The sequence below is a fragment of the Metschnikowia bicuspidata genome (genome assembly GCF_001664035.1).
Source record: "Metschnikowia bicuspidata var. bicuspidata NRRL YB-4993 chromosome Unknown METBIscaffold_1, whole genome shotgun sequence".
Taxonomy (NCBI): domain Eukaryota; kingdom Fungi; phylum Ascomycota; class Pichiomycetes; order Serinales; family Metschnikowiaceae; genus Metschnikowia; species Metschnikowia bicuspidata.
In genome coordinates, this window is record NW_017387731.1 from 1,365,766 (window position 1) to 1,392,558 (window position 26,793).

Sequence of the window (26,793 nt, forward strand, 5' to 3'; positions counted from 1 at the left end):
GTGCCTTGCCAGTGCAATAGACGCAACATGTGACCAGGATCCGCAAAAGGGAGACTCAAGGGCGACTCAAAACTAGCAGATTCGCCCTAGAGAACTCTAGGTTTCTAGCCTTCGCGCTCGGAACGCTCCAAAATAATCTATCGGGCAGTTCCATAATATTCAGATCGGGCATTCGTCACATCTCCACAGTCTCGAAAGGACCAAACAACATTAAAAACCAGCGTTTAAAACTCAACAAAGAGAAGACAGAACAGACGCCTCAAGGGGTTTGGAAAGGATACTACAGAGACGAAGAGAACCGAAGGCATGCCATCAATGGCCAATCACAATCAGAAACATCGAGCCCAACACACAATGGGACAGACACACAGCCAATCAGACGGAACAAAAATGTACTTGTGCATTCGAGGCGTCATCCTCCGCATCTTGCGGAAACCTGCAAAATGTGTGGCCAACACGGTCTGATTTGATCGCCGTTCTGGCCTTCCCGGAGGTCAATCGCCGCATTCTAAAATGCGCACCGCTCAATCCCCGCGGCCCTATCTATATAAGAGTGCACTGATGGACCCAGGCTATCTGGAACAAAACATTCACTCTGCCCACAGCAGCACCAGCACACCTCACATCCAGCATAGACCTGCATCACCATGGGCTACCGCATTGCCATCGACGTATGTTTCCCCGCCACGGCGTGCCCAGCACCCACAGCATCACGTGACTAACATCCAGAGAGGCGGAACGTTTACTGACTGTGTCGGAAACCCCGGCTCCGGCCGGCAAGAGGACGACGTCGTGCTCAAGCTTCTATCCGTCGACCCGGCCAACTACCCCGACGCGCCGCTAGAAGGAATCCGGCGCTTGCTTGAAAAGTTGTCCGGCACCCAGATTCCCCGTGGCCAGCCGTTGGATACGTCCAATATCGAGTATCTCCGAATGGGCACCACGGTCGCCACCAACGCGTTGCTCGAGCGCAAAGGCGAGAAGTGTGCGCTCATCACCACCAAGGGCTTCAAGGACGTGTTGGCCATCGGCAACCAGAGCAGGCCGCACATCTTTGACTTGTCCATCAGCAAGCCGGACGTCTTGTACGACTGCGTGGTGGAGGTGGACGAGCGCGTCACGCTCGAGGACTTTGTGGAGGACCCGGCCCGCCAGGTGTCAGCCGCCAACGGCCGCGACTTGGTCACGGGGCTCTCGCTGGAGACCGTGCGGGTGCTCCAAACGCCCAACGAGGCCGACGTCAGGCGCTCGCTCCAGCTCGTCTACGACGCCGGCATCCGCTCCGTGGGGGTGTGCTTGATGCATGCGTACACGTACCCCGACCACGAGCGGATTGTCGGCGACATCGCGCGCCAGATCGGGTTCACTCACGTGTCGCTCTCCAGCTCGTTGAGCCCCATGATCAAGTTCGTGGCCCGCGCCAACTCCGCCATTGTGGACGCGTACTTGACGCCCGAGATCCGCAAGTACTTGCGCAGCTTCGAGGCCGGCTTGGCGCACGGCTACCGCAGCGACAGCAACCGGGACGGCGTGCGCTGCCACTTCATGCAAAGCGACGGCGGGCTCGTGGACGCACACGCGTTCTCGGGCTTGCGGGCCATCTTGTCCGGTCCCGCGGGCGGCGTGGTGGGCTTCTCGGCCACGTGCTACAATCCCCACAACGAGGTCCCCCTCATAGGCTTCGACATGGGAGGCACGTCCACGGATGTGTCTCGGTACGGGGAGGGCAAGTTCCACCATGTCTTTGAGACCGTCACTGCGGGAGTCACCATCCAGAGCCCCCAGCTCGACATCAACACGGTGGCAGCGGGCGGAGGCTCGATTCTCTCGTACAAAAACGGCCTCTTCCACGTGGGCCCCGAGTCGGCCGCGTCCGAACCTGGCCCTGCGTGCTACCGTAAAGGCGGCCCGCTCACTGTCACGGATGCCAATCTCTATTTGGGGCGCTTGCTCCCAGAATACTTCCCGCGGATCTTCGGGCCCAATGAGGACCAGAGTCTAGATTTCGACGCGTCTGCGTCCAAGTTCGAGGAGCTCACGCGCCAGATCAACGCAGAAAGCCCGGAAATGACGCCCATGACCCCTCGCGAGGTCGCGTACGGATTCATCAAGGTCGCCAACGAAACCATGGCACGGCCCATCCGCCAGTTGGCGGAAGCCAAGGGGCACGTGACTGCGGCCCACCGCCTCGTGTCCTTTGGCGGTGCTGGTGGCCAACACGCGGTGGCCATTGCCGAATCCTTGGGCATCAGCACAGTGTTGATCCACCGGCACTCGTCTGTCTTGTCTGCGTACGGCATGGCGTTGGCAGACGTGGTCGAGGATGTACAAGAGCCTTTTTCCGTGGTGCTCTCCGATGACAGCCAGGATAGCTTGGCACAGCGGTTGGACCAGCTCAAGAAACAGGCGGCTGCGACGTTGAGGGCCCAGGAGTTCGACGACAAAGCCATTGTCTACGAGGAGTACCTCAACCTCCGTTTTGCCGGCACCGAGTCTGGCATCATGGTGCCCAAGGGCACGGCGTGGGATTTCAAGGACACGTTCATGGCGATGCATAGGCGGGAGTTTGGCTTCGTTTTTGACAAGGAGATCCTTGTGGATGATGTGCGTGTGCGTGCCATTGGCAAGTCTGTCCGCAGCCAAGACGAGTACGTGGACGACCAAATCCACCGTTTGAAAGCCAAAAACAAGATCCTCCCCGCTTCGGCTGCGCAGGCGTCGTTTTCCAAGAAAGTGTACTTTTCCGGCGCCGAGCTCGACACGCCAGTCTACAGATTGGAGGACTTGGTGCTTGGAGGCAATGTGTCAGGGCCCGCCATCATCGCAGACGGCACCCAGACAAATGTCGTGCCTCCGGGCGCATCAGCCTTGGTGTTGAAAAGTCATGTGGTGGTAACCATCGCAGAAAAAGACGCTCAAAGTGATGCCGCTGCAGGTGATACTGCGTCACTGGCTGTGGATCCAGTGCTTCTTTCAATCTTCGGCCACCGGTTCATGGATATCGCCGAGCAGATGGGCGCGTCCTTGCAAAAAACATCGGTGTCAGTAAATGTCAAGGAGCGGCTCGACTTTTCGTGTGCGTTGTTCGACAAGGCTGGTAACTTGGTGGCAAATGCGCCACACGTTCCCGTGCATCTAGGCCTGATGTCCACATGTATCACGTTTCAGGCCAAGCACTGGGAGGGCAAACTCGAGCCCGGCGATGTCATTGTCAGCAACCACCCGATGGCGGGGGGCACACACTTGCCAGACATCACCGTCATCTCACCGGCGTTCGAAAATGGTGAGATCATCTTCTACGTGGCGTCGCGTGCTCACCATTCGGATATCGGGGGGCTTTTGCCTGGGTCCATGCCTCCCGGGTCCAAAATCTTGGAACACGAGGGTGCGGCGATTTTCTCCGAGTTGCTCGTGAAAGGCGGCCAGTTCCAAGAAGCTCGCATGATTGAATTGTTGTTACACAAGCCAGCTGAGGCTGCCGGGTGCTCCGGTACACGCCGCTTGAGCGACAATCTCAGCGACCTCAAGGCACAAATTGCGGCCAACCAGAAAGGTGTTCAGTTGATCGACAAGTTAGTGTCCGAGTTTGGATTACCCACGATCTCTAAGTACATGGGTGCTATCCAGGACAACGCCGCGGAAACCGTAGGACACATGTTGAAGTCAGTGATACGGAAGTCTGGCAATGGACTTCAGTGTGTCGACTACATGGATGATGGCTCGCCAATCTGCTTGAAAGTGTCCGAAGAAGCCGATGGACAGGTGCTATTTGATTTTTCAGGAACTGGAATGCAGGTTTACGCCAACAGCAATGCGCCCGTGGCTATTACGTACCTGGCTATCATCTACTGTTTGCGGAGTTTGGTTGCTGAAACAATACCATTGAACCAAGGCTGCTTACGTCCAATTAGAGTGAAAATCCCTAAGTCATCGCTCCTCAATCCGGACGAGGGCTGTGCGGTTGTGGCCGGCAATGTATGCACGTCGCAGATCATCACGGAGGTTATCTTGACTGCGTTCAGGGCACTGGCAAACTCACAGTCGTGCATGAACAACTTCACCTTTGGTGTAGGAGGAAACGACGAGAACGGGAACTACGTTCAAGGCTTCGGCTACTACGAGACTATTGCTGGTGGCCATGGTGCCGGGCCTACATGGTCCGGTGTCAGTGGTGTGCACACGCACATGACCAACACTCGTATCACCGATGCAGAGGTCTTCGAGAAGCGCTACCCTGTGCTTCTTCGCGAGTTCAGTATTCGCGAGAATTCCGGTGGCTCGGGTGCAAATCCGGGTGGGTGTGGTGTCGTGCGAGATGTTGAATTTCGGGTTCCAGTAACCGCGTCGATTCTCTCGGAGAGACGTGTCATTGCGCCGCATGGCTTGAATGGTGGAGGAGATGGAGCTCGAGGTCAAAACATTTGGGTGCGTCAGATCAAGGACGAGCAGGGCAATGTGGTGGACCATCGTGAAGTCAATGTGGGAGGCAAGGCTACTGTCACAGCACAAGTCGGCGATCGCTTCATTATTAGAACACCCGGCGGTGGAGGATTTGGTGCTGAGACGGATAAGATCATATCGGAGCGAAAATTGCACGGTAATTATGGGTTTGTGGGCACTGGCTCGATTGCTTTGCGAAACGAGGCCCAACTCTCGAACTAGAAGAATGTTCTAAGAGGTTGGCTCTTGTGTCTGGATTTCAGCCGATTTATACTGTGTTTTATCGATGTGATAGCTGGTGAGAAAAGCAGGCTTTAAATGATCACATAATACTAATGCATATTTTTGCGGGATGCATTTAATTAATTCTATCAAAATATAACATTTATCCAGAACATCTTTGACCGCCTCCCAAATATGTGCCTAGTGTCAGAAACTATCTTTGTTCATTACCACCTGATGAGCTCGTGTGTCTGTTCCTATACTGAATTTCACGTCGTTGATTCCAAGGAAGACAAGTCTCTTCAACCAGAAGTTTGAAGTGTTTTTTTTTTTTGGTAGTTTTATTTGATCAAAGGAACAAGACTATACAATAATATATATAAGAGACCTTTAAGCAGCTCCCAGATCATACAAAGTCTCGACCCGCCCCCTTTCGTTTATAACGATGGGACGGCCCTCTTGGCCCGTAACTGTTTACGTTTTGAATAAAAAGTCATCCATTCCTAGGATAAGCCTCCTATAGCTATTTATTCGAAGCACATCTTTCTTTTTATTTTAAAGAAACGTCATATCATAGGGTGGAGGGATGTATAACCTCACCACTAGCGAAAAATTACATAAAGAAAAAACCCATGATTGCAACATTGGCTCAGATGAACAGGCGCGAGCACCAATTCACGAAATCTCCCAAAGACGATGCCTCAAAAAGACTTTTACCCATACCCAATGTCAACCACTTGATTAATACCAAGTAAATGTTATCTTCCCATGATACATATTTTCCTGAGAGCCCGTGACCATAGTTCATTTGACAGACGTACATTTGTCTTTGCCTCCTGGTCCCGAAGCAAATGAACCCTGCGAATGACTTAAAAAAACCAATCAAGGTTTCTTAGATTACCAAAAGGAGCTAGCGTTTCCCTCAAGTGCATTGATACTTGAAAGCCGATCTTTTGCCACCAAAATGCACAATCTCGCACTCATTGTAGAGGTGGGTTAACTTCTGATCGCTATTACAGCTTTTCAAACACAACCTGCAATTCAAATCTTGACGCCCCAACTACATTATCATGAAGGGGAAAATCGGAGTCGAGATTGAATAGATGGGTGGTGGTGGCGGTGAAATCATTTTGCACCAACCATTCGTAGTTTTATAATTATTTCCAGAATTTTCGCCGGCATTTCATCGCCTTCACTTCCGGGCGAGGCACAATAGAATGACCTTGGCAAAAATTTGCTGTTGCGGCCATAATACCATGGAGAACACACTGTTTCCCGTCCGATAAACACTCGTCAAGCGTCATAGGGCCACACCGAGTAGTTAAGTGGGAGACTATATGCGAAATTGTGGTGTTGCAATCTTTTTGGAACGCAGAAAAGACTCATTTCTATGCGAGATTTACATCTATTAGGACACAGGAGTATGTCCTTCATATTAATCCTTTTATTCCCTGGAGCGTGAACACTTCAAGAAGATGCCAACACTGTGCGTTTATTTTTATGGCTGGTATGCATTGTATGGAATGAAGGGCATTTCATAGATGAGAGGAAGTAATGCTCTTCTCTTCTTAATGGGCTCGACCCATCTGGTCTGAGAATATTGTGAAAAGGTCAAAGCAATACAGCTCGTTGAGTCAGAGCCACCTGAAAGCTAAATTACCCCCTGCCCTTTCATACCCGTAGATTCTTGTACCATTCTCTGTGTCATTAAATCATCGACGTCTGACTGGTGAGCTCGATACTACCTTAGAAACAAAAACTGGTTTTATGTCAAACAAAACATTCCAGAAGTGTTTCAAATGTCTTTGGTGGTGAAATTAAAGAACAATACATACGTGCATGAGTGTACAATACGTCTACTTGGCTCATGGCCCCTGATAATATTAATTCTCATAGCCTTTGAAACTGTATATTAACATATAGTAGAGTGTGTTTTCTGAAACAACTCAGGCTCTTGGCCTGCTAGCTTGAGAATCTCATGATCATTTTGATATGCTCTTACATTCTATTGTCAGCTTTAATGAAGTAGAAGTGTATAAATACTTATGTCAGCACATTGGGCATCGTGGAAAGATTATTCTAGTACCCGGTATTCTCGTATCTTCAAAAAGACTCCATTTTCGACGTAATTATTTTAATGAGATGCTTCGCAAAGCAATTGAGGCTGTGCAGATCGAGATAAGAAGCTTTAGCTGGTGAAAACACTAACTTTCCTGTGAAAAATATCTGTAAAGTTTCAGCAACTACTCAAGAACGAATACACACTAATGAATTTAGTAAGTTGTTGAAATTGTCAAAAAGTACGAAATCATAAGCTTTTTTGTCACAAAACACCTATTTTTCACCCTTTCTCGGAGCAACATTGCACATACCCTGGTTAGATGATAGCCAACTAGCATTATATGACAAGCAAAATGTGTGAAACAGTCCAGGAGTACTATGCGCCGGTATTTTTCAGAAAGTCATCTTAGACAGTAGAAAACGCTGATTAAGGAAGATATGTTGGGACAACAGGAATCTTTGTGGCACATTTGCATATACGCGGAGGTTTTCTTGGAGCAGGCTTGTGGACAGTGATCCTTGTGCCAAATGCCGAAGGTCTGATTTGAAAATCCACCAAACGGTATCCCCGGCCAACTCGGAAATACACGCGAGGCTTGCTCTTAATTTCCACTGACAATTCCCCCCGCCGCGTAGAGTACTCTTTTGCGTTCATTGTTAAATAAGGAATATCAACTTCGATTGAATTGCCCTCTCCAAGGCCTGAAACTTTGATGGTCGGTGCTATATCGAGCGAAGAGCTCATTCCGTAAACTTGCAATAAAGAGTCTGAAGATTCTAAATTGATCGTCTGAGTGGGCGAAATACGATAGTCTGGAAAATAAATCTCAAGTTTAGACTTGGAGCCCACAGTGATACAGCCATGCCCCTTAATGCGTGTATATGACGCCCAAATCTGACTGTAAAAGCAAATCGTTCCTTCGTTTGTGATACTCAGGCCACCTTTCAGCCGTTGAGACCTTCCAATGTACAAACGAGTAGGATATTCAGACAACTTCAAAAACGATATCATACCGGTGTTCACCCATGATCCGTCCGATAGAACAAATGTCACTGATGAATAGGGATTAAACCCCGAGACACCAAACAACATGGCGCCAGTGTTCGCAAAATCATTTTCGACATCAACACCATGTATGGATTCATTGACAAGAAAGGAGTTAAAGACAACTAGTCCGGAATTTTGGAAATGATCTCCTTTAATGACTACCGAAGCTTCAAAGCCGTTGGTGCTTGTGACGTAAAACGTGCCCGCATTTTTAAAAGAATGCAACACGGTAACCTGGGGGCTGTTGATAATTGAATAATAAACAATCTTGTGGATGGTGAGATTTTCGATGGCTTTAACGCCCTGGTCAATTTCGACTGTGCTCTGTTGAATATTCACTGCAAATACTCGACTCAGGAGCCACGAAATGGCGACCACATAAATACCAAATTTCATTGTGTGAAATGTTGACGGGTTTTGTTGCGTGAAAACAAGGCTAACTTGAGTAAATAAAGAAGTCTCAAGCTGTTACATACAAGCGCATGTTGGCTGGCTATATAATTGATTCTTACTATAGCTCAGTCATACAATGCGGACGGTGAGACTAGTTTGCTACTTATTTATGCTTCGTAGGATCATACAATACAGCGGGAGCCATCAAGAGTTCCGGGAAAAAAAGCTTCTGTTTTTGACAGAGACAATGGGTGGTTCTCATGCGGCGCAAAAAATTTGTTTTTTCATTCTTTAATCAAATGAAGCACTGAATCATATTGCTTATTCTCAAGACATTCAAATTCATACTGACTTATATTTCGCCAAATCCTTCCGTTAAAAGAATACGCTCATTTGATTGCTGCGTTGGTTTGAATGATGAGAAAGGCCATATGACGAAGTTCGGCACACCAGCTTGCTGGCATTGCTGAATGTAAACGCACAATTGAATTAAGCAGCTGAAAGTAAGAGGTTTCGACTCCCACACAAGTCACAGCAATCCACGAATCCAATAGCAAATTTAGGCAAAAATATTGGAGATCAAATAGAGCCCTGTGTATCTGTACTGAATGGGTTTTGTAACAAAGGTATGTTGTCGTCTTTGTGCTTTGTATGAAAATAAAGTTTTGCCCTAATACGCACTCTTGTGATTCATCTTGTTAATAATCGATTGTTTTAGTATATGTCTTAATGTATGTAATCAATTGATATAGTATATAATGTCTAAGCGTATATACACGGGGCTGTCATGTATCTCAGTCAGACCCTTGGGGCCCTAAGGCTTCCTCTCACCTAAAAAACATCACCGTGTCCACGCGATAGATCATCACGTGGCAATCCATATATCAAACAATGCGGAAATCATCACACTCTGCTAAGCAAACTCAATAAGGTTCAGCTCCAATTTAAAGTTATGATCTAAAATTTACAACTAAAAAACCTGCGAATATTTCGTATCTTATAATCAAAACAAGATCGTCAAATCTAGTAGCTCTATAACTCAGAAGTGTGAATAAAAAAATTAGCACATTGTCCCGAAAGAAGATCAAAAAAGATAAGGAAACACTAGGTTTCATTCTTGATACTCATACATATATGAATAAGCTTTTTAGCGTCTCCTTCACAAAGCTACATTTGTGTTTGTTTCTTGTATTGTTGTCCAAACCTTGTAATTGATGGTTTCTTGAAAAAATAATTCTCGCGGGAGAACATCGACATCATTTGATCTAGCCTATACGAGCTCACAAAGACTTAGATATGCCAGGTTGGGGTAAAAATTTTCATCATAATAGGCAGGCTAAAGATGACTTCCACCATTCAAAAAGCACTTTCAGTAGTTATGCCATGTTTGAGTGATTTGTATTCCCGCAAATGATTTTCAAGTCAAGTGAACACACGCTATCTGTGTTAGGAAGGCTGTTTTTAAAAGTCACACGTTTCGTAAAGTTCGGATAGTAGTGTATGTAAAACTTTACCAGCAAGTCCAACATGACGAAGCCGACGTGGGACAAGTTCCACGTGGTACCAATTCAGGTGTACATAAGTTGGAGAGAGGACCATTTGGACACTGGGTCACTTAATCATTATTAAAAACTAAGATTACTATAGAGGCCACTACTGATTGTTGATCAAAACATACGCATCTCAAACCAGCGAAACGTGGTCTTTCCTAAGGCTTCTATTCTGGTCTAAGGTCTAAATCATCAGAGGCACGAAAATGAGACCACTTTCAAACTATTTCGTTCAGTGCATCATCATGGGGGGCTTAATTGAGGGGCATAATGACTATTCTATCACTTTAACTACGCGCACAGGAAGTCTGTAGATTGCAACATGATGCGGGTTCCCGCTTACAGATGGATCCGAACTGCAAGAATCTAGGACACGAGTGTATTTTGAATTGGCGACTATCTTCTGTGAAGTAATGCTGTGTGATGAGAATCTCTTGATGGACTGATTACAAAAGGATTCTTTTCTTCATTATGCGATCAAGCATAGTGCTATTGTTTGGAAGGGATTCAGACTGAAGATGCTTGTGTTGTATATTCTAGATTATCCCAGGACTGGCTTGCCAAGTAGTCCTGATCCAGTCATTAATCATTTTCGGAATTATTCATATTTGGCTTTTGAAGACACTCTTCGGTGATGACTGCCCCAGGTTCCAGCCCTGCATACAGTCTTTCTGTTCTCTTTCATTTAATAAATGAAGTGAAGACCGCAAGCTCCGCCTGATTGTATCTGCAATGAGCGCTAGAATTTATTTTGAGATTGTCCCTCTATTTCTGGTCTGATGAGGACTTGGCCAGTGAAACTTTAATAGAAGATAGATTCTAAATATCTTTGATGACTATAACAAAGTTTCATGAAGAACCTAAAGCTTTGTGCTAACTGTCTACCGTAGTCAAAACGACGCGAAACAGATAATACAAAGTAGATGACGAGGTACAAATGAGAGAAGTACAATCCAAGAGATGAATAAGTGTATTCTTGAGATAAAGGTGTTTATCCCAAATGTAAGTCCTTCGTGTAGTGAACAACCCCATCCAACTCAGAGAGCCTTGTTGCAGCCTGCTCACTTGTCAAGTCCCTCTGTGCTTCTCCCAACATCTCAAATCCCACCAAGAATTTCTTCACAGTAGCCGAGCGCAACAACGGAGGGTAGAAATGCATATGGAACCAGGAAGATTTTTTCTCTGCATCAGTGGCATTTAAAGGCGCTTGGTGCAAGCCCATGGAGTATGGGAACGATGTCTTGAACAAGTTATCGTATTTAGTTGTCAACGTCTTCAACGCCGCTGCCAAATCAGCTTTGTGCTTTTCGGAAAACTCTGCAAGAGAGGGCAAGTGGGTCTTTGCCAAAAGAAGCGTTTCAAATGGCCAGACGGCCCAAAAGGGTACCACCACAAGAAAGGAATCATTTTCCGTCACTATGCGTTCTCTTGCAGCTAGCTCCAACTCCACGTAATCTGCAAGCAAATGACTGTTGTTTCTTTCGACGTATTTGGCCATGTTGGCAAGCTCGTGGCTCACTTCTGTAGGCACTACATCCAAGCACCATGCTTGCCCATGTGGGTGGGGGTTCGAGCACCCCATCGCCAGACCTTTGTTTTCAAAAATCTGCAAGTACGTGAAAGGCGCCTCACCTTTTTCTGCCTGGCTTTTTGTTTCGAAATAGAGACTTTGCCACGTGTCGACGACCAGGGTGATTTCCGAATGCGTCATCAATGGAAGCGTCAATGCATGGTTTGGACTGAAACATATCACGTAGCATTTGCCCCTCACGCTACTGACACGTAAGAGCTTCTGTTTTAATTGTGAAACTGCCAGGTCCAGCTGTTCGCCATCTTCGTATTCAGGCTGATCCAATTGAACAGCCGGAAAATCGTTAGGAAAAACGTATGTCGACTCGTATTTTGGATTTGCTACGCCGCCGCTGGCACGAGAATTTCCAGGACACAAATAGCATTTGGGATCGTAAGTCGGCAGTTCGTTTTTGGCTACGGTTTCTTCGGCCCCTTGCCATGGTCGCTTAGCACGGTGAGGCGAACACAAGACAAAATCATCGGTTAAAGGATTGTATCTCCGGTGCGAGTGCTCGGAGAAACTAAATGCGGCCATCTTTAGCTGTGCGTCTCTCTGAAAAACCTCCGGAAAATTTCGAGCTGATGTCGAGCAAAGAAAAATAGGGGATGTGTGAGCTGAGAGGATGTGGCCAGCTGAAATAACTCAAAGCTTTCTTTCCAAGCGGCAGGCTGCTTCCTAGATACGAGAAAAATGCCTCGCAAACATGAGGCAATATGGCCACGAGACGGTGCTGGATGTGGGGCTTCGTGCGTCAAACGCAATCCGGGTTTCACAGGTGCGCGACTCTGAACGCACGCTATATCATGCGTTTTGGATGCATATGCCCTCCACCCCCGGGATGGACGTGGGGCAGTGTGCATATTGAGCCTCATCTCAAAAGCATGACACGCGAGCTGGTCTTGCCTCTCCGATTCTAAATATGCACACTGTACGATCACTGTGAGGGAAAGGATACGAAGCTATCACACTATGCTAGAAAGGTGGTTTTATATTGGGGTCAAAAATGACGGGCAAAGCCGGGTTTGAGAATCACTTTGTTGTCACGGGCGGCGCCGGGTTTATAGGGTCTCACATGGTGGATTTCCTTCTTGATCATTATCCAACTGGTGCAATCACTTGCCTAGATAAAATATCATACGCCAGCGATTTTCTGCTTCGAAATTTGAAACAGGCCCAGAGAACTGCGATTTTTAAGTTTGAAAAAATCGATCTAGCTGGCGATCTTGAGGCGGTGAAATCGGTATTCAAGCGCCGAATGGGGGCAGAGTCTAGTTCAGTCACAATCTTCAATTTCGCTGCTGAAAGCTGTGTTGATCGGCTGTTCTCAGACCCTGTTTTTTTTACAAGGAATAATATCATGGCAACTCAAAATGTTCTAGAGGCGGTGCGCATTTTGATCTCAGAAGGGTCATTTTGTGCGGACAGAATCTCGATCATCCATGTTTCGACCGATGAGGTATATGGCGAACAAGATGTTGGAGCAGTGGCTAGCGAAAATGCCAGTCTTCACCCTTCAAATCCGTATGCGGCTTCAAAAGCAGCATGTGACTTGATTGTTGGTGCTTATGTCAAATCCTACCATTTGCCCGTTACAGTAGTCAGGGCAAATAATATATATGGTCCCAGACAGTACCCCGAAAAGCTCATAGCAACCACATTGGATCTGCTTCGACTTAGCAAGCCAGAAACTGGGATTGATGTTAGCAGAAGGATTGTTCTTCATGGAAAAGGCCAGCATAAACGACGGTACTTGCATGTCTTGGACTTCGTGAGAGCTGTAGACCTTATTCTGAGCTATGCGATAAAAACGGGGGAGTCTGGTGAGATTTACAACATAGGTACCGATGAGGAATGGTCCAACAAAGACTTGGTGGAGATGATTTGCCAACGATATGTCAATTTAGTACACGGGGTCGATATCCGAGATTTCTCCATGTATTACAGATATGGCCAGGACAGACTATATAACGATTCCCGCTACAGCATTGACTGCTCCAAAGTCTCGAGCTTGGGCTGGAAGCCAGAAATAAGTGTGCAAGATGGAGTTACTGAGATGATCAGAGTCATGGCTGGGAGCGCTGGGAACAAATAGTTTCTGAATATTTAAAATTCATCGCGATTAGCGTCTTCACATGATTAATGATCTGGGTCGACTCAGCTACATTTGGCTACAAAGTCACAAGGTTCCTCCTTTGACATGCCTGGAAAGTGAACTGGAATTGTGGGAATAAAGCTGTGAAAAGTTCATTAAAACACCGCTGATAAAACTGGGCACATCATTTGGCGTGGCCCGCGTCTGTATCTTGCATCCGAAATGAATCATATCTTTTGATTGATCAAATGTTTAAATCATTTTTACCGGGACAGAACTTTTAGTCTTGATACTATCATGAAAACAGGTTGAAACTCTGTATAGACTTGTAACAACGAGCACCACTTGGACCTCTCTAATACTTATCAGTCAATCAAAAACATAGCGCATCCGGGAGCCGTAAACCTCGCGTTTCTTCAATATTACTTGCTTGCGCCATTCAGGAACATTTACTGCATTGGTGAATCTTCCTGGCTCAATGCAAAGCCCACAGCGCAGAGAATGGTCACCCACTTTTACGCCATCGCCAGTGTAGAACTGGAATGAAGGCTCAGTAGAAAATACTTCCATTTTTCTGCCGGTCTCTTCACTGGTGAGTTCGAAAATTTGCTTGAGCTCTTTCTGGCGAGTGTCCAAATCCCAATCCAGATCGTCAACAACGAAACAATGATCGAACACGGCACGTTCGTCGAGTGTTTTGCCAGTGATCAAGTCCCTGTCGATGAAACTGATATTTTCCGTTGGAAGCTTCTGGTCATCAAACTCTAAAACCTTGTTGGTGGAAATTTTGGCAACTAGGCCGTCAATCGAAGCGGATTCAGACAAGTTGAAGTAGGCGTGGTTGATTAGATTGACAGGCGTTGCGGTGTCTTCCGAGGACCGCAAAATCTCGGCCTTAAACTCAATTTCAAGAGAGCTCTTACCAATGGTATACTTGACGTGTGTGACCAAATCAGCAGGAAATCCATTGTTCCCGCTGCCGTCCACATGGACAAACTCCATAGTATACTCGTTGGTTCCAAGCTGCTTGACCACAGGTCCCAAGAAAAACTGCTTGTCAAAGCCGTTTGCGCCACCGTGTAAACAGTTTTTCCCATCCTCATTCTTGTCGACCTGGAACTTCTTTCCGTCAATCTCAAACTGCCCGCCACGGATCCGATTGGCGTATCTTCCAATGCATGCCCCAAAGAACGGGTTTTCAGACTGCAAGTAGGATTCCAAAGTGCCGAAGCCTTGGGTCACTTGTGCACCCCTTTTCTTGATGCTTTGAATCACGCACCCGTAGTTGGCAATTGATACCTCGAAGTCAGGAAAGCTGATGGTGTGAAGACGGCTCAGGTACCCGTATTTCTCCATGTCTCCGAACAACTTCCACAGATAATTCTCCAAACTGAAGCCATAGGGATTCTCGGTAGTCCATTTCCATAAGTCCGTACATGCCTCCTCAATGGACAATTGTGCCTTCCACTTCAATTCCAGATTTGCCCGCGTTGGATTTGCGGTCAAATTAAGCACGTCTCCAGCACGCCGCCCCGCAATTTCATAGGGCAACTCCCGCCCAATGGCCTTGCAGAAAGCATGGTACACGTCGAAAACAGTGGACCCTTTCCCTGTACCCAAGTTCCACTCGCGGTACAATCCTTCTTTTTCGGGCAAGTTGCGCAAATATTCCAAGGCAGAAAGATGGCCACGGGCCAAGTCCACCACGTGGATGTAGTCGCGGATCGGTGTGCCGTCGTGGCTGTCATAGTCGTTTCCGAAAACAGCGAGTTTTTCTCTTCTCCCAACAGCCACCTGTGCCAAAAAGGGTAAGAGGTTGTTTGGAATGCCCAAGGGGTCTTCGCCAATAAGCCCAGAAGGATGGGCACCAATTGGATTGAAGTACCGCAAGATTGCCGAGCGCCAAGTGGGGTCAGCCTTGTGAATGTCACCTAGCATTTCCTCAATCATGAGCTTAGTCCTGCCATATGGATTGGTGGCTCCTGTAGGACAGTGTTCTGGAATCGGAATCATGTCCTTGAAGCGCGTGGCATCACCATAGACGGTTGCCAGCGAACTGAACACTATGGTTTTGACGCCTGCTGCCCTCATGGTGGTAAGCAAGCTAAGGGTTCCACGAACATTGTTATAGTAATAGTCTAATGGGATCTGGGTCAGCTCACCCACGGCTTTCAAGGCTGCAAAATGGATGACCCCCACGATTCTGTATATTTCGAAGACGCTGGAAAGAGCGTCGCTGTCACCAATGTCCACGTTGTGGAATGGCACTTTTTTCTGGACAATGTACTCGATGCGAGCCACGGCATCGTAGCTGGAATTCACCAAGTTATCGACAATCACCACATTGTATCCGTTTTGGATAAGTTCAACCGTGGTGTGTGAGCCGATATAGCCTGCTCCGCCGGTCACGAGAATATAGTCTTTGTTGGACATTTCAAGGCCAGTGTGATGATAGTCTGAGGAGAGTAGAGATGCTACTACATTGCAAACAGAAACAGCGGACTCTTCGGATATTGTGCCCGGTGCAGTTCACCCCCGGAACAAGAAACGACATCCGGCTCCAGTGGGGAAGTCGGGTGCTCTATTCAAGTACGAATGCGCTCCCACGCATTGCCTGCACCTGTGGAAGAGAGCCGCATAGATGGAGTTTAAGCTTTTTTCTGGTGTTGCTCCCGTGGCATCGACGAGTGACCGAAGAAGAACTTTGACAGGTCACGCGGGCCGTCTCAAAATAGGTATCGCAAAAGTGGACATAAACCACGAAGGTATTCTTTGTTTCTTACGCTCACTGATTTCTCTTCACGAAACCCTGGGTCATGCAGAATCTTTCGGTGCCGAGACAAAGCAAAGCCAACCGATAGACCCTCGTAAAAACAGAGATGCCGCGTCTGCATACACCGGTTTGCATACTGGTCGCGCCCCACACCCCCGCATCCACACCCGCACTAGTCTGTGGAGCGCGCATGCAGAAGCGCCTGCTCGGTCAGCGCAGTTAACCCGACCGATGAGATGCAACTAGAATGCCGTTTCTGGGAGCTTGCATATTTTAGGATGCACCAGCTCCATTACGAGCTTCGTCTGAGGCTAGTTCCTTTTTCATCAAGACGATGGGCCAGCTACCCACACTTCTTCCTTGCCTTGCAAAAAAAGCCTTCAATATGGTGAATGTCCCTTCCGTCCTGGATGTCAGTTTCTACTCCGATCAAAAAGGACAAGAGTCTAGGTACGCCTCTGTCAGGCAGAAGTTTTCCAAGACATTCGGTGTTTCACCACTGTTTTTCGCCCGGGCCCCCGGCAGGGTCAATTTGATTGGCGAGCACATCGACTATTGCCATTTTTCCGTGTTGCCCATGGCCATCGAGGTCGATGTGATTGCGGCCGTTGCACCTTCAGGAACACAGACAATCACCATTGCCAACACCAACACGAAATTCGTCACGACAGAAATCCGGCTTCCGCAACCCGCAGATGCAGACATCCCCATCAATAAGGACCTGCCTCTGTGGGCGGACTATTTCAAATGCGGACTTGTGGTGGCACGGAACTACATGCGCGACACTGGGAAAGGAAATATCCAGACATCCGGCGCCATGGCCGGCTTCTACGCTCTTTTTGACGGAACCGTGCCTGCCGGAGGCGGCCTCTCATCATCGGCAGCCTTCTGCATTGCAGCCACTCTAGCGGTGCTCCAAGTGAACGGCGTCACAGGCATATCGAAGGCCGATCTCACGAAAATCACCGTTGTATGCGAGCACTACGTGGGTTTGAGTAACGGCGGCATGGACCAGAGCGCATCGATCAACGGCGAGCCTGGGAAAGTCATGCTCATTTCTTTCAAGCCGCACCTTGCAGCCGTGCCGTTTGCGCTTCCATCCACCAATCCGGAAACCGTGTTTCTCATTTCCAATTCGCTAGTAACTGCCAACAAAACCGAGACGGCGCCTAGTAACTACAATTTACGGGTGGTGGAAGTGGCCGTCGCAGCCGACATCATCGTGCATCGTTTCGGCTTGGTTGTGGACAAAGACTCGAACATTGGAACTGCTACGTTGCGTGGTGCATTTGACGCCTACTTCACGCAAACGCTCGGCAAGGAGCCTTGGGACGGCACGGACATTGACGTGGGCATTTCCAGGCTTCAGCAAATGCTACAGGTGGTGGACCAAATGTACAGTGATGCGGAAAAACGCGCAGGTTTGTCCGTGGACGCGGCCGTGGCAAAGGCCGGCGCAGCCAGCCGCGCAGATTTCGAGCACACCTACTTGTCGCATTTTCCCGTGCGTTTCGCCAAGCTCCAAATATACCGCCGCACACGCCACGTCTTTAGCGACAGCATGCGCGTACTCGAAACACTTCGTGAAGCGAGGCAGTTTGCGGGTGACTCCCGGGGATTCCTCCAAAAAGTTGGGGCGTTGATGGACGAGTCGCAGGTGCTGACGCGCGACATGAACATGGCGTCCACGGAAGAATGCGACGCCCTCTGCGAGGTGGGCCGGGCGCACGGCGCGTACGGGTCACGTGTCACGGGCGCCGGGTTTGGCGGGTGCGTGGTGCACGTGACCACCGCCGACAGGCTTCAGCGCCTCAGGCAGGCCCTTGTGGACGAATACTATAAGCGGCGGTTCCCAGCCCTTAGCGAGGCCGATCTTGCCGAGGCCATTGTGGTGTCGCGGCCGGCAATGGGTGCCTGTATAGTATACATGTAGGACCTAGAATACACAAACATTTTATTAAATCCGGGAAGCGAGACTAATTCTCACTGTGCGCGTACATTGTCAGCGCAAAAAGGGCAAAACATAGATCGAGCAATATACTCGGGTCATTGTCGTCCATCTACCAGATGAAACATGTGTCACGCCACCACCTTTGTAATCTTGAAGAATATAGCAACTATTGTACGGAGTGCGTGCCGAATACGGCACCATGATATCCTTTGGTCCGCCTTCCCCGCAGAGTCATGGCTACTTACACCCGGATTTTTTAAGATTTCGGCTCGCAAGCCCCGAGCTCGCTTGCTATTGGCTTGCTGTCATGCACCATGACCTCAAAGCTCGGGGATCTCCATGGGGATAACCAATGCTCATAACCTGTAGCTGGCTCTGGCTAGCCTCAAGACGCACATGCACGACGTCCCGGATTAATCAAGAGCACGATTCCTGTGCACACGAGTCCCTCTCTTACCCGGAAGCAACCAAATGCCGTGTGGTTCTTGGCAACGTCTGGAAATTCACATGTCAATACGTAGAAAAGAAAAGCATGGGAAGTCGCAAATGACCACGGTTTTGGGCTCGGGTGGCGGGACACAAAAATATGAATGCCCAACATTTTCAAACTTTAGAGTTATCCCTCGCGCGGAAAAACAAAACACGCGAAGTCTAGCTCATGTATGCAGCTGCCCAAACAGGAAATGTAAAGCATGCAAATCGCCCGGATGAATGCGCGCATGCATGAAGGCGAGTCGTGTCAAGTCAACGCCCCCCAACGACACTATTGTCAGTCAGTTGACGGGGCCCGGTTTTGGCCTTGGTATTTGAGTATATATAGCCCTGTAGAATCCACCTCCTGAAACCGAGTTTTCTTTCCCTAGAAATAAAAACAAAGTCTTTGTTCAGATCTCACCCACGGTCTTTTCGTCTCTCACATCACCTTCATTAAATCATGGGTTACGAGGAGAAATTAGTAGCTCCAGCGTTGAAGTTTAGGAAGTTCCTTGACAAGACCCCCAATCTTCACAACATCTATGTTATTGCCGCCATCTCATGCACGTCAGGAATGATGTTCGGGTTTGACATCTCGTCCATGTCGGTCTTCGTGGACCAGGCCCCATACTTACGGTATTTTGACTCGCCCAGCTCGGTAATCCAAGGTTTCATTACCGCCTCAATGAGTTTGGGCTCGTTTTTCGGCTCGCTTACCTCCACGTTTGTTTCCGAGCCTTTTGGCAGACGTGCGTCGTTGTTCATTTGTGGAATCTTGTGGTGCATTGGCGCAGCCATCCAGTGCTCCGCACAAAACAGGGCACAGTTGATATGTGGTCGTATTATTGCTGGCTGGGGTATTGGATTCGGTTCCTCGGTAGCTCCTGTCTATGGATCGGAAATGGCCCCCCGGAAAATTAGAGGTACCATCGGAGGTATCTTCCAGTTTTCTGTCACAGTGGGTATTTTCATTATGTTCTTGATTGGGTACGGCTGCTCGCATATCCAGGGTCTTGCGTCGTTTAGAATCCCATGGGGTGTCCAGATGATTCCTGGTATTATTTTGCTTACGGGCCTTTTCTTTATTCCCGAGTCGCCCAGATGGTTGGCCAAGCAGGGCTACTGGGAGGATGCGGAAATCATTGTGGCCAATATCCAAGCCAAGGGAAACAGAGAGGATGCTAATGTTCAGATCGAAATGTCCGAAATCAAGGAGCAATTATTGCTTGACGAGCACGCCAAGGCTTTCACTTACGCAGACCTTTTCAGCAAGAAATACAGAAAGAGAACCTTCACTGCGGTGTCGGCCCAGATCTGGCAGCAGTTGACTGGAATGAACGTCATGATGTACTACATCGTGTATATTTTCCAGATGGCCGGCTACGACGGCGACACCAACTTGGTGCCTAGTTTGATCCAGTACATTCTCAACATGGCGGTGACCGTTCCAGCGTTGTTCACGTTGGACCTTTTGGGCAGACGTACCATTTTGTTGATTGGAGCTGCGTTGATGATGGCGTTCCAGTTTGGCGTGGCCGGAATTTTGGCCACCTACTCTGAACCAGCCTTCCTTTCCGACACGGTCCGGATCACGATTCCCGAAGAGCACAAGTCTGCTGCCAAGGGTGTCATTGCGTGCTGCTATTTATTCGTGTGTTCATTTGCGTTTTCCTGGGGTGTTGGTATCTGGGTCTACTGTTCAGAAGTTTGGGGCGACTCGCAATCTAGACAAAGAGGAGCCGCCCTTTCCACTTCCGCAAATTGGATCTTCAACTTTGCCATTGCCATGTTCACGCCTTCTTCCTTCAGAAACATCACCTGGAAAACCTACTGCATCTACGCCACGTTTTGTGCTTGCATGTTCATTCACGTGTTTTTCTTTTTCCCCGAAACAAAGGGTAAGAGATTGGAAGAAATTGGTCAACTCTGGGAAGAAAACGTGCCCGCTTGGAGATCGGCTTCTTGGGAGCCTTCAGTGCCAATTGCCACAGATGCTGAGCTCATACAGAAAATGGACACGTCTCATGAAGAGCACCCAGAATTGATGCACTCTCATCTGCCTTCCTCGGAAGAAAAAGTGGGGACGGTCTAAAATTGCTTGTTGAAGAGAACCCCATAACCACTGTCGTTTGTACTTTAGAAGCGAGCCGGCTACTTTCGATGTCAAACTGATTGACGACTCATGCAAGCCCGGCTCATGTTATTTAATTGCCCTTATCAACAACTACGTTTAGTATTTTCATCTATGTTGTAGGCTTGTCAGATGACTGTCGGGCTGATTTTAGCTAAGACGGTCCAACAGTATTTCTTTATTTACTAAGAGTATGGAGCTTTTGTGTGGAAGCCCCACTGATATTGACTAGGTTAGTGAGACTTCACATCATGCATGGAAAACGTACCCAGAAACGTCAAAAGTTTCTAATGAATTGAACTCTTCATGAAAGTATGAAGTCCTGAATTCAGTAAGCTTCAATTCTTCTTTGTAGAAGTTTATTTATATGGTCCACAGCACGTCGCTGGTCTGAACCACTGAGAGCTGACCAAGGAACTATACTAGAGAAAATAATATTTTTTACCCCCCCTTCGGGACTCAAAAGTCTGCCACTAATCGCTTTCAAAACAAGGAATTTCAAGATCCGTTTTCTCGCTTAATTAATTTATTCAAGCCCTGGTTAGCACCAGCTCCCATGCACCAGAAATGCCAAATCAAAAGAGGAAACCAGGGTCAAAAATGCCATAATACCAGTCGTCTCAAAATGTGCATGGTATGTCTTTTGTAAGCTGGATGACATCTCAAGTCTACGGCTTTGGTTATGCAACCGAAGATGGCTCGAAAGATTAACACCAACCTCATTCTACGATTTTTCGCCTTCTTTTCTAGCTTGAATCATTTGATGAAAGAAACAAAAATATGTACAATTTTTATAAGAACATCTGCCAGCTCTTTTAAGTAGATACATCTGATAGAAGAAAAGCAAGAATCAGAAACATTTTGTACCAACGCTTTCCATCAACTTTTTAATGGGAACCTAGTACCCTAATATTTTTTTTGTCATTCCTTGGGCCGCCCTTTGCTTTTTTACGGCCTGGGTTTCCTTACTGACCTGCATTTGTTCATGTATCCAGTTCTTCACATCCGTGAATGCCGCATTAATTACAAAAATAAATTGGGTTTTAAAAGTGGTCGACTCAAAAATACTACTAGTAAATATCATATCCTACAGTCTTCAGATTCAAGTTCTTATGGCAACCTTTCCCAGAGATTAAGCAAATCCAAAAAAGATTGCAGCACCACAATTTCGCATATGGTCTCCCACTACACTACTCAGTGTGGCCCTATGGAGCTTAACTAACGTTGATCGGACGGGAAACAGTGTGTTCTCCATGGTATGGCCGCAACCCATGATTGTTATGATACGACATGAACAAGATTATAGATTCTCGTCATCCTGTATAATACGAAGGACGAAGAGTCTAAACATTCCTGATCGGGGTTACCCCTCACCTACTGTATAGAATGGTTCCGAACTATAAAGGAGCGTGAGGCTGAGACATCCCTGAAGAAGGACAACACTTTTTAGACATCGAGAATACGACAGATAGACTAGGCCTATCCACTAAGGCTGAACTATCTATAAACCGATCTACTCGTAGTTTAAGAGACAGCTCAAGGCTGTTTCATAATAATGATCAGAGACAGACGGTTAAATTGATGTCATATGATTCGTGAAAATTGACTCAAAGACCTAAATGATGGTTAACAGCATGATTTTAAGCGCAAAAAAGCTGGTTCTAAGAGCTGGTGACTGTATATTTTGTCCAAGCGTTTCCTTGTGACTCTCTTTGAATTGAAGGCGATGAAACGCAGGAAGAAATTTGAAAAGTTTGGTGGGGTTTTACAGATCGGCTTTCAGGCTCCAATGCACTTGAGAAAAATGCTACTTTCTTTAAATAGTTTCCTTAACAATCTAAGAAACCTCAATTGGTTTTTTAAGTCGTTTGCAGGATTTTTTTTACTTAGGGACCAGGAGACAACGACAAATGTACGTCTTGCCGCCTTATCAAATGAACTATGGTCATGGACTCTTAAGACGATATATCCTACGGGACGATGGCTTTTAGTTAACTTTACTCAGGTAATTGACATTGGTCATGGACAGGAGTCTTTTCGACGAGAATCACATCCTTTTTGGGAGATTTCATGAATTGGAGCTCGCGCCTGTTTATCTAAGCCAATGTTGCGATATATCATGGGTTTTTTCTTCATATAATTTTTTGTTAGTAGTGTGGCTACACATCTGTCCACCCAATGATATGATGTTTCCTTAAAATAAAAAGAAAGATGCGCTTCATTTAATCAACTATGGGAGACTTATTCTAGGAATGGATGACTTTATATCCAAATGTGAAACGATGCGGACCAAGAGGACGGTCAAGGGCCGAGTTTGGATACTAGGTACGTATAAAGGAACTTTTGGAAAGTGATCGCAAATAATATTCCAAAACATTGGTTTTTTTTTTTAATTACATGAATGTATAAAAAGAATTCCTCTGTCATCATATAATTGCATGAGTTTAGCTGACTAAACAATGAACTTTTAGCTCAGGACAACTCTCCAAGTTTCTTTCGAATTTGCCAATTCTTTCGAAAAAATCTCGGGTTTTTGATAATTCTGATTGGATGGGCCAATGATAGTAACACATCCAGAAAATGGTGCTTAGTATCATTCATAACAAAGATCTTCGTGGAAGTGAATTGCTTCAAGTTATCCCAGATCAAAAATTCATGAAGCCATTTTCTATAATATATTAAATCCATTCAGTTGTGTAACCACACTGCCTCAAGATAGCACTTATGTCAATCCTGTATTAACGCAATTCTTTGAAATAATGAAAACTTTTTTAAAACTTTGTTGGTAACAAGAGAGATCTCGCTGGGAAGAATCTCTCTACCCTTGATAATTATTTCTTGAAGCAACACTTCAAGCCAAAAATAAAGCTTCATCGATTGAACTAAGTGATAAAACGATTCGGTGCTAAACGTGATCCTGAATCCTAGCCACTTCATCACGTGATGTGTGAAGTAGAATTGTTTGGCATATAGGAGGTTGCCAATCTTCTTCATAAAAGAAGGACGTAGTCGTTTGACGCAAAATTTTGGTTTTGGCAATTTCTGGAGAGGCTCATTGAAAGTGACAAAATACACTTACATACATATGGGATCATTCTCTGGAATCATCTCGTGGATCTGATACGAATATTTATCTCGGTAACCTCGAATCACAGAGCACGTGACCCAAACTTCTTGCGAAAACACTTTTTGCCGCCATCAAGGTTCTGACCATAACAGGCATCATCTAGTCAGTCCACGTGCAATGTACTCTCGAAAGTCTTTGTTCAAAAAACCAGATAAATGCTCCTCAATGTGTGGGCTTTTAAGATCTAATGGTTTACAAGATGTATAACTGTCGAGTGAGTTTCATAAGTTCTGTTTCACACTAGGTCCCCCCTGAAGTAAGTCATACCAGCTAATAAAATATTTAAAAGTCAGTTCTTGATCCGTGGGAAAAATTATTGTTACTTAAATGCATATGTCGTAAGAACGCCGCGTGTGTATTGTTTTCTTCTTGGATCGGGCCTTTTCTATCGGAGCAACACAAACCAAGATTTCTTAACTCAAAACTACATACACAACCCCATTATATATGTGGCCATTAAAGGCTTAGAATTCAGAGAAAAACAAGGCATCTTAAGTTAAAGAGATAACTTCAAAAAAATGTTCTAGCTTCATAGGCTGCTAATACTTTTACGTCGTGTCACTTGACTTAGTCAACGGAGACACGGGCATTGCGTCTCTGCCGGTGTTCCGCGATTCTATAGCTATCTTTTGGATACATGGCAGAAATGCAGACCCAAGCTGATGCCAATATCAAGATGATTAGTCGCTACCACTTTCGGTTTTGATCCGAACAACCCCGGTTCGGATTCGGGTATGACTTCCATGTTGGGGACTTCACGGGACATAAGGGTTGTGTATTACTATTTAATCACTGGTTTCCCTGAAACCCACAAGAGCTCTATCCCCCTTTATATACCTCATCTAGAGGCCACGTGAAATGAACCCCCTAACTCGAGAGAATATTCTATTAGTTGTTCAAAATGATCTCCGACGAACTCACAACAAATAAAGTGCATAGCCATGAATGCACTTACAAGGACCCTCAGTGTTGAGCTATACCAGGGATCTTACAAAGCTAGTGAAAATAATAAAAATGTATTGAAAGTTCAAAACGGTACAGTTGAGTAAGGAACTTAGCGAAATCATGGGCAGATGGACTCAAATGAGCATCTCGAAAATCTGAGCAGCTAGGCTAGATAACCATCACGAAAAATGGAACAAGCAAGATGAACAGAACCACAGATTTGGAGGCACTTCCTTCCTGAATAGAAATTCTCGTTGGCTCAGCGGAAGACGAGCTGGTAGAAGCAGCTTCAGAAGAGACATAGCTTGTGAAAGCGGACACTGCGGAAGTAGTCGTCCCTGAAGCAGTGACATCTGAGTGCTCCACAGAAGCATACTCCACATACTCCACAGAAACAGAAGCAGAGGCTGGAGATGAAGTCATTTCAGAAGCACTCACCTCAGAAACATACTCCCCAGAGGCAAATGCTGGAGATGAAGTCACTTCAGGAGTAGCAATTCCGGAAACGGTCGTTCCAGAAACAGCCACTTCAGACCCATACTCCACAGAAACAGAAGCAGAGGCTGGAGATGGACTCAACTCAGAATTAGCCAATGTGAAAGCGGTCATTTCAGTCATCTCAGAAACCATTTTTTCCAGAGCAGATTCTGCCAAAACAGAGATTGTAGGGGATGGAATTGAAGAGGCCAGTATTGAATCAACAGCTGCTGACCTAGCGGATGTAGACAATACAGAAATGAAGCTTGCAGAACCGGTCTCTTTCGAGATATACATGGAAGAAGGCTTGGCAGAAACAGAGCTCATGGAATCAGATTTCGTCAATGAGGCACTTTCCTTGCGCGGTTTCGTCTTCGTTACATGAACAGTCTCAGTCGAAGAAACTGTTTGGGCCATAGTGACTTTCACGGTCGAAGTCTCTGTGTGCAGCTGAGTTGCTACTCTGGTAAAGCATGTCCCTTTGAAGCAGAACGTCGAACGGATAGTATGGGTAAATGTTTCGGTCTTGGTTGCAACAGGAGATTGCTCTGAGTCCATTGAGTCAGCGCTTGGTCTTTCAGGTAAAGAACTTCCGGGTGCAATCGGCCCAAACAGATCAGTGCGGGTAGTGATCTCTGACATTGCGGCCGAATCCCCACCACCTGGCACAGCTGAAGAGGTCACTTTGCCCGAACGGACAGCGCTCATCACCGAGATATCAGAGCCTGTCATCAGCGCCTTAGACGTGACCGAGCATCCATCGGTGCATACATCGCTGGTCACAGGCGTCATATTTCCAGAGTGACTGGATTTGGAACTCGAATCTAAAGCACTAGAAGAACTACTCCGAGTGAGTTTTAAAAATTGACTGCCAGTAGAGGCTGAAGGCACAACGGGCGTAACAGTAATCGTAGAGAACCCAGACTTTGAACGCAGCGAGAAAACAATTGAGGATGACAATTGGGACACCGAATCATAAGATGACGAAAAGCTCAAAGACCCAGAAGCAGAGAAGGATTCAACTGAAGAAACAACTGTCGACGAAACAACCGACGATTCGGGATACGTCGACGATGAAACTGAAGAGACAACCGACGATGAAACAACCGACGATTCGGGATACGTCGACGATTCAACTGAAGAAACAACTGTCGATGAAACAACCGAAGAAACAACTGTCGATGAAACAACCGACGATTCGGGATACGTCGACGATGAAACTGAAGAAGATGATTCAACTGAAGAAACAACTGTCGATGAAACAACCGACGATTCGGGATACGTCGACGATGAAACTGAAGAAGATGATTCAACTGAAGAGACAACCGTCGATGAAACAACCGAAGAAACAACTGTCGATGAAACAACCGACGATTCGGGATATGTCGAAGATTCAACTGAAGAAACAACCGTCGACGAAACAACCGACGATTCGGGATACGTCGACGATGAAACTGAAGAAACAACTGTCGACGAAACAACCGACGATTCGGGATACGTCGACGATTCAACTGAAGAAACAACTGTCGACGAAAC

The 26,793-nt window shown here is 46.7% G+C and overlaps 8 protein-coding genes across 8 annotated transcripts; 4 read left to right on the forward strand and 4 right to left on the reverse strand.

Moving 5' to 3' along the window:
* Window positions 1-647: 647 nt before the first annotated feature.
* Window positions 648-4,662, forward strand: HYU1 (5-oxoprolinase; the record flags this gene model as incomplete). Its single annotated transcript, XM_018858487.1, has 2 exons — window positions 648-671; window positions 730-4,662. The coding sequence occupies 2 exons, from the start codon at window positions 648-650 to the stop codon at window positions 4,660-4,662; spliced, it is 3,957 nt and encodes a 1,318-aa protein (XP_018713569.1).
* A 2,488-nt stretch (window positions 4,663-7,150) lies between these two features.
* Window positions 7,151-8,167, reverse strand: METBIDRAFT_9402 (uncharacterized protein; the record flags this gene model as incomplete). The annotated part of the gene is made up of 1 exon (XM_018859381.1): window positions 7,151-8,167. One exon carries the CDS (start codon window positions 8,165-8,167, stop codon window positions 7,151-7,153), a length of 1,017 nt encoding a protein of 338 aa, XP_018713570.1.
* A 2,538-nt stretch (window positions 8,168-10,705) lies between these two features.
* GAL7 (UDP-glucose:hexose-1-phosphate uridylyltransferase) lies at window positions 10,706-11,821 on the reverse strand (the record flags this gene model as incomplete). The annotated part of the gene is made up of 1 exon (XM_018856554.1): window positions 10,706-11,821. The coding sequence occupies one exon, from the start codon at window positions 11,819-11,821 to the stop codon at window positions 10,706-10,708; it is 1,116 nt and encodes a 371-aa protein (XP_018713571.1).
* A 469-nt stretch (window positions 11,822-12,290) lies between these two features.
* Window positions 12,291-13,379, forward strand: GAL102 (Gal102p; the record flags this gene model as incomplete). Its single annotated transcript, XM_018856994.1, has 1 exon — window positions 12,291-13,379. One exon carries the CDS (start codon window positions 12,291-12,293, stop codon window positions 13,377-13,379), a length of 1,089 nt encoding a protein of 362 aa, XP_018713572.1.
* Window positions 13,380-13,748: 369 nt separating this feature from the next.
* GAL10 (bifunctional UDP-glucose 4-epimerase/aldose 1-epimerase) lies at window positions 13,749-15,812 on the reverse strand (the record flags this gene model as incomplete). Its single annotated transcript, XM_018856931.1, has 1 exon — window positions 13,749-15,812. The coding sequence occupies one exon, from the start codon at window positions 15,810-15,812 to the stop codon at window positions 13,749-13,751; it is 2,064 nt and encodes a 687-aa protein (XP_018713573.1).
* Window positions 15,813-16,537: 725 nt separating this feature from the next.
* GAL1 (galactokinase) lies at window positions 16,538-18,404 on the forward strand (the record flags this gene model as incomplete). The annotated part of the gene is made up of 1 exon (XM_018858329.1): window positions 16,538-18,404. One exon carries the CDS (start codon window positions 16,538-16,540, stop codon window positions 18,083-18,085), a length of 1,548 nt encoding a protein of 515 aa, XP_018713574.1. The 3' UTR covers window positions 18,086-18,404.
* Window positions 18,405-18,889: 485 nt separating this feature from the next.
* On the forward strand, window positions 18,890-20,976 carry HGT2 (Hgt2p). Its single transcript, XM_018855449.1, has one exon. It carries the CDS (start codon window positions 19,038-19,040, stop codon window positions 20,667-20,669), a length of 1,632 nt encoding a protein of 543 aa, XP_018713575.1. The 5' UTR covers window positions 18,890-19,037; the 3' UTR covers window positions 20,670-20,976.
* Window positions 20,977-24,948: 3,972 nt separating this feature from the next.
* METBIDRAFT_9408 (uncharacterized protein) lies at window positions 24,949-26,049 on the reverse strand (the record flags this gene model as incomplete). Its single annotated transcript, XM_018859382.1, has 1 exon — window positions 24,949-26,049. The coding sequence occupies one exon, from the start codon at window positions 26,047-26,049 to the stop codon at window positions 24,949-24,951; it is 1,101 nt and encodes a 366-aa protein (XP_018713576.1).
* Window positions 26,050-26,793: the final 744 nt, after the last annotated feature.

Excerpts from the sequence above, each read along its gene's own strand:
- HGT2 (XM_018855449.1), top strand. The coding sequence starts at position 19,038 with ATGGGTTACGAGGAGAAATTAGTAGCTCCAGCGTTGAAGTTTAGGAAG.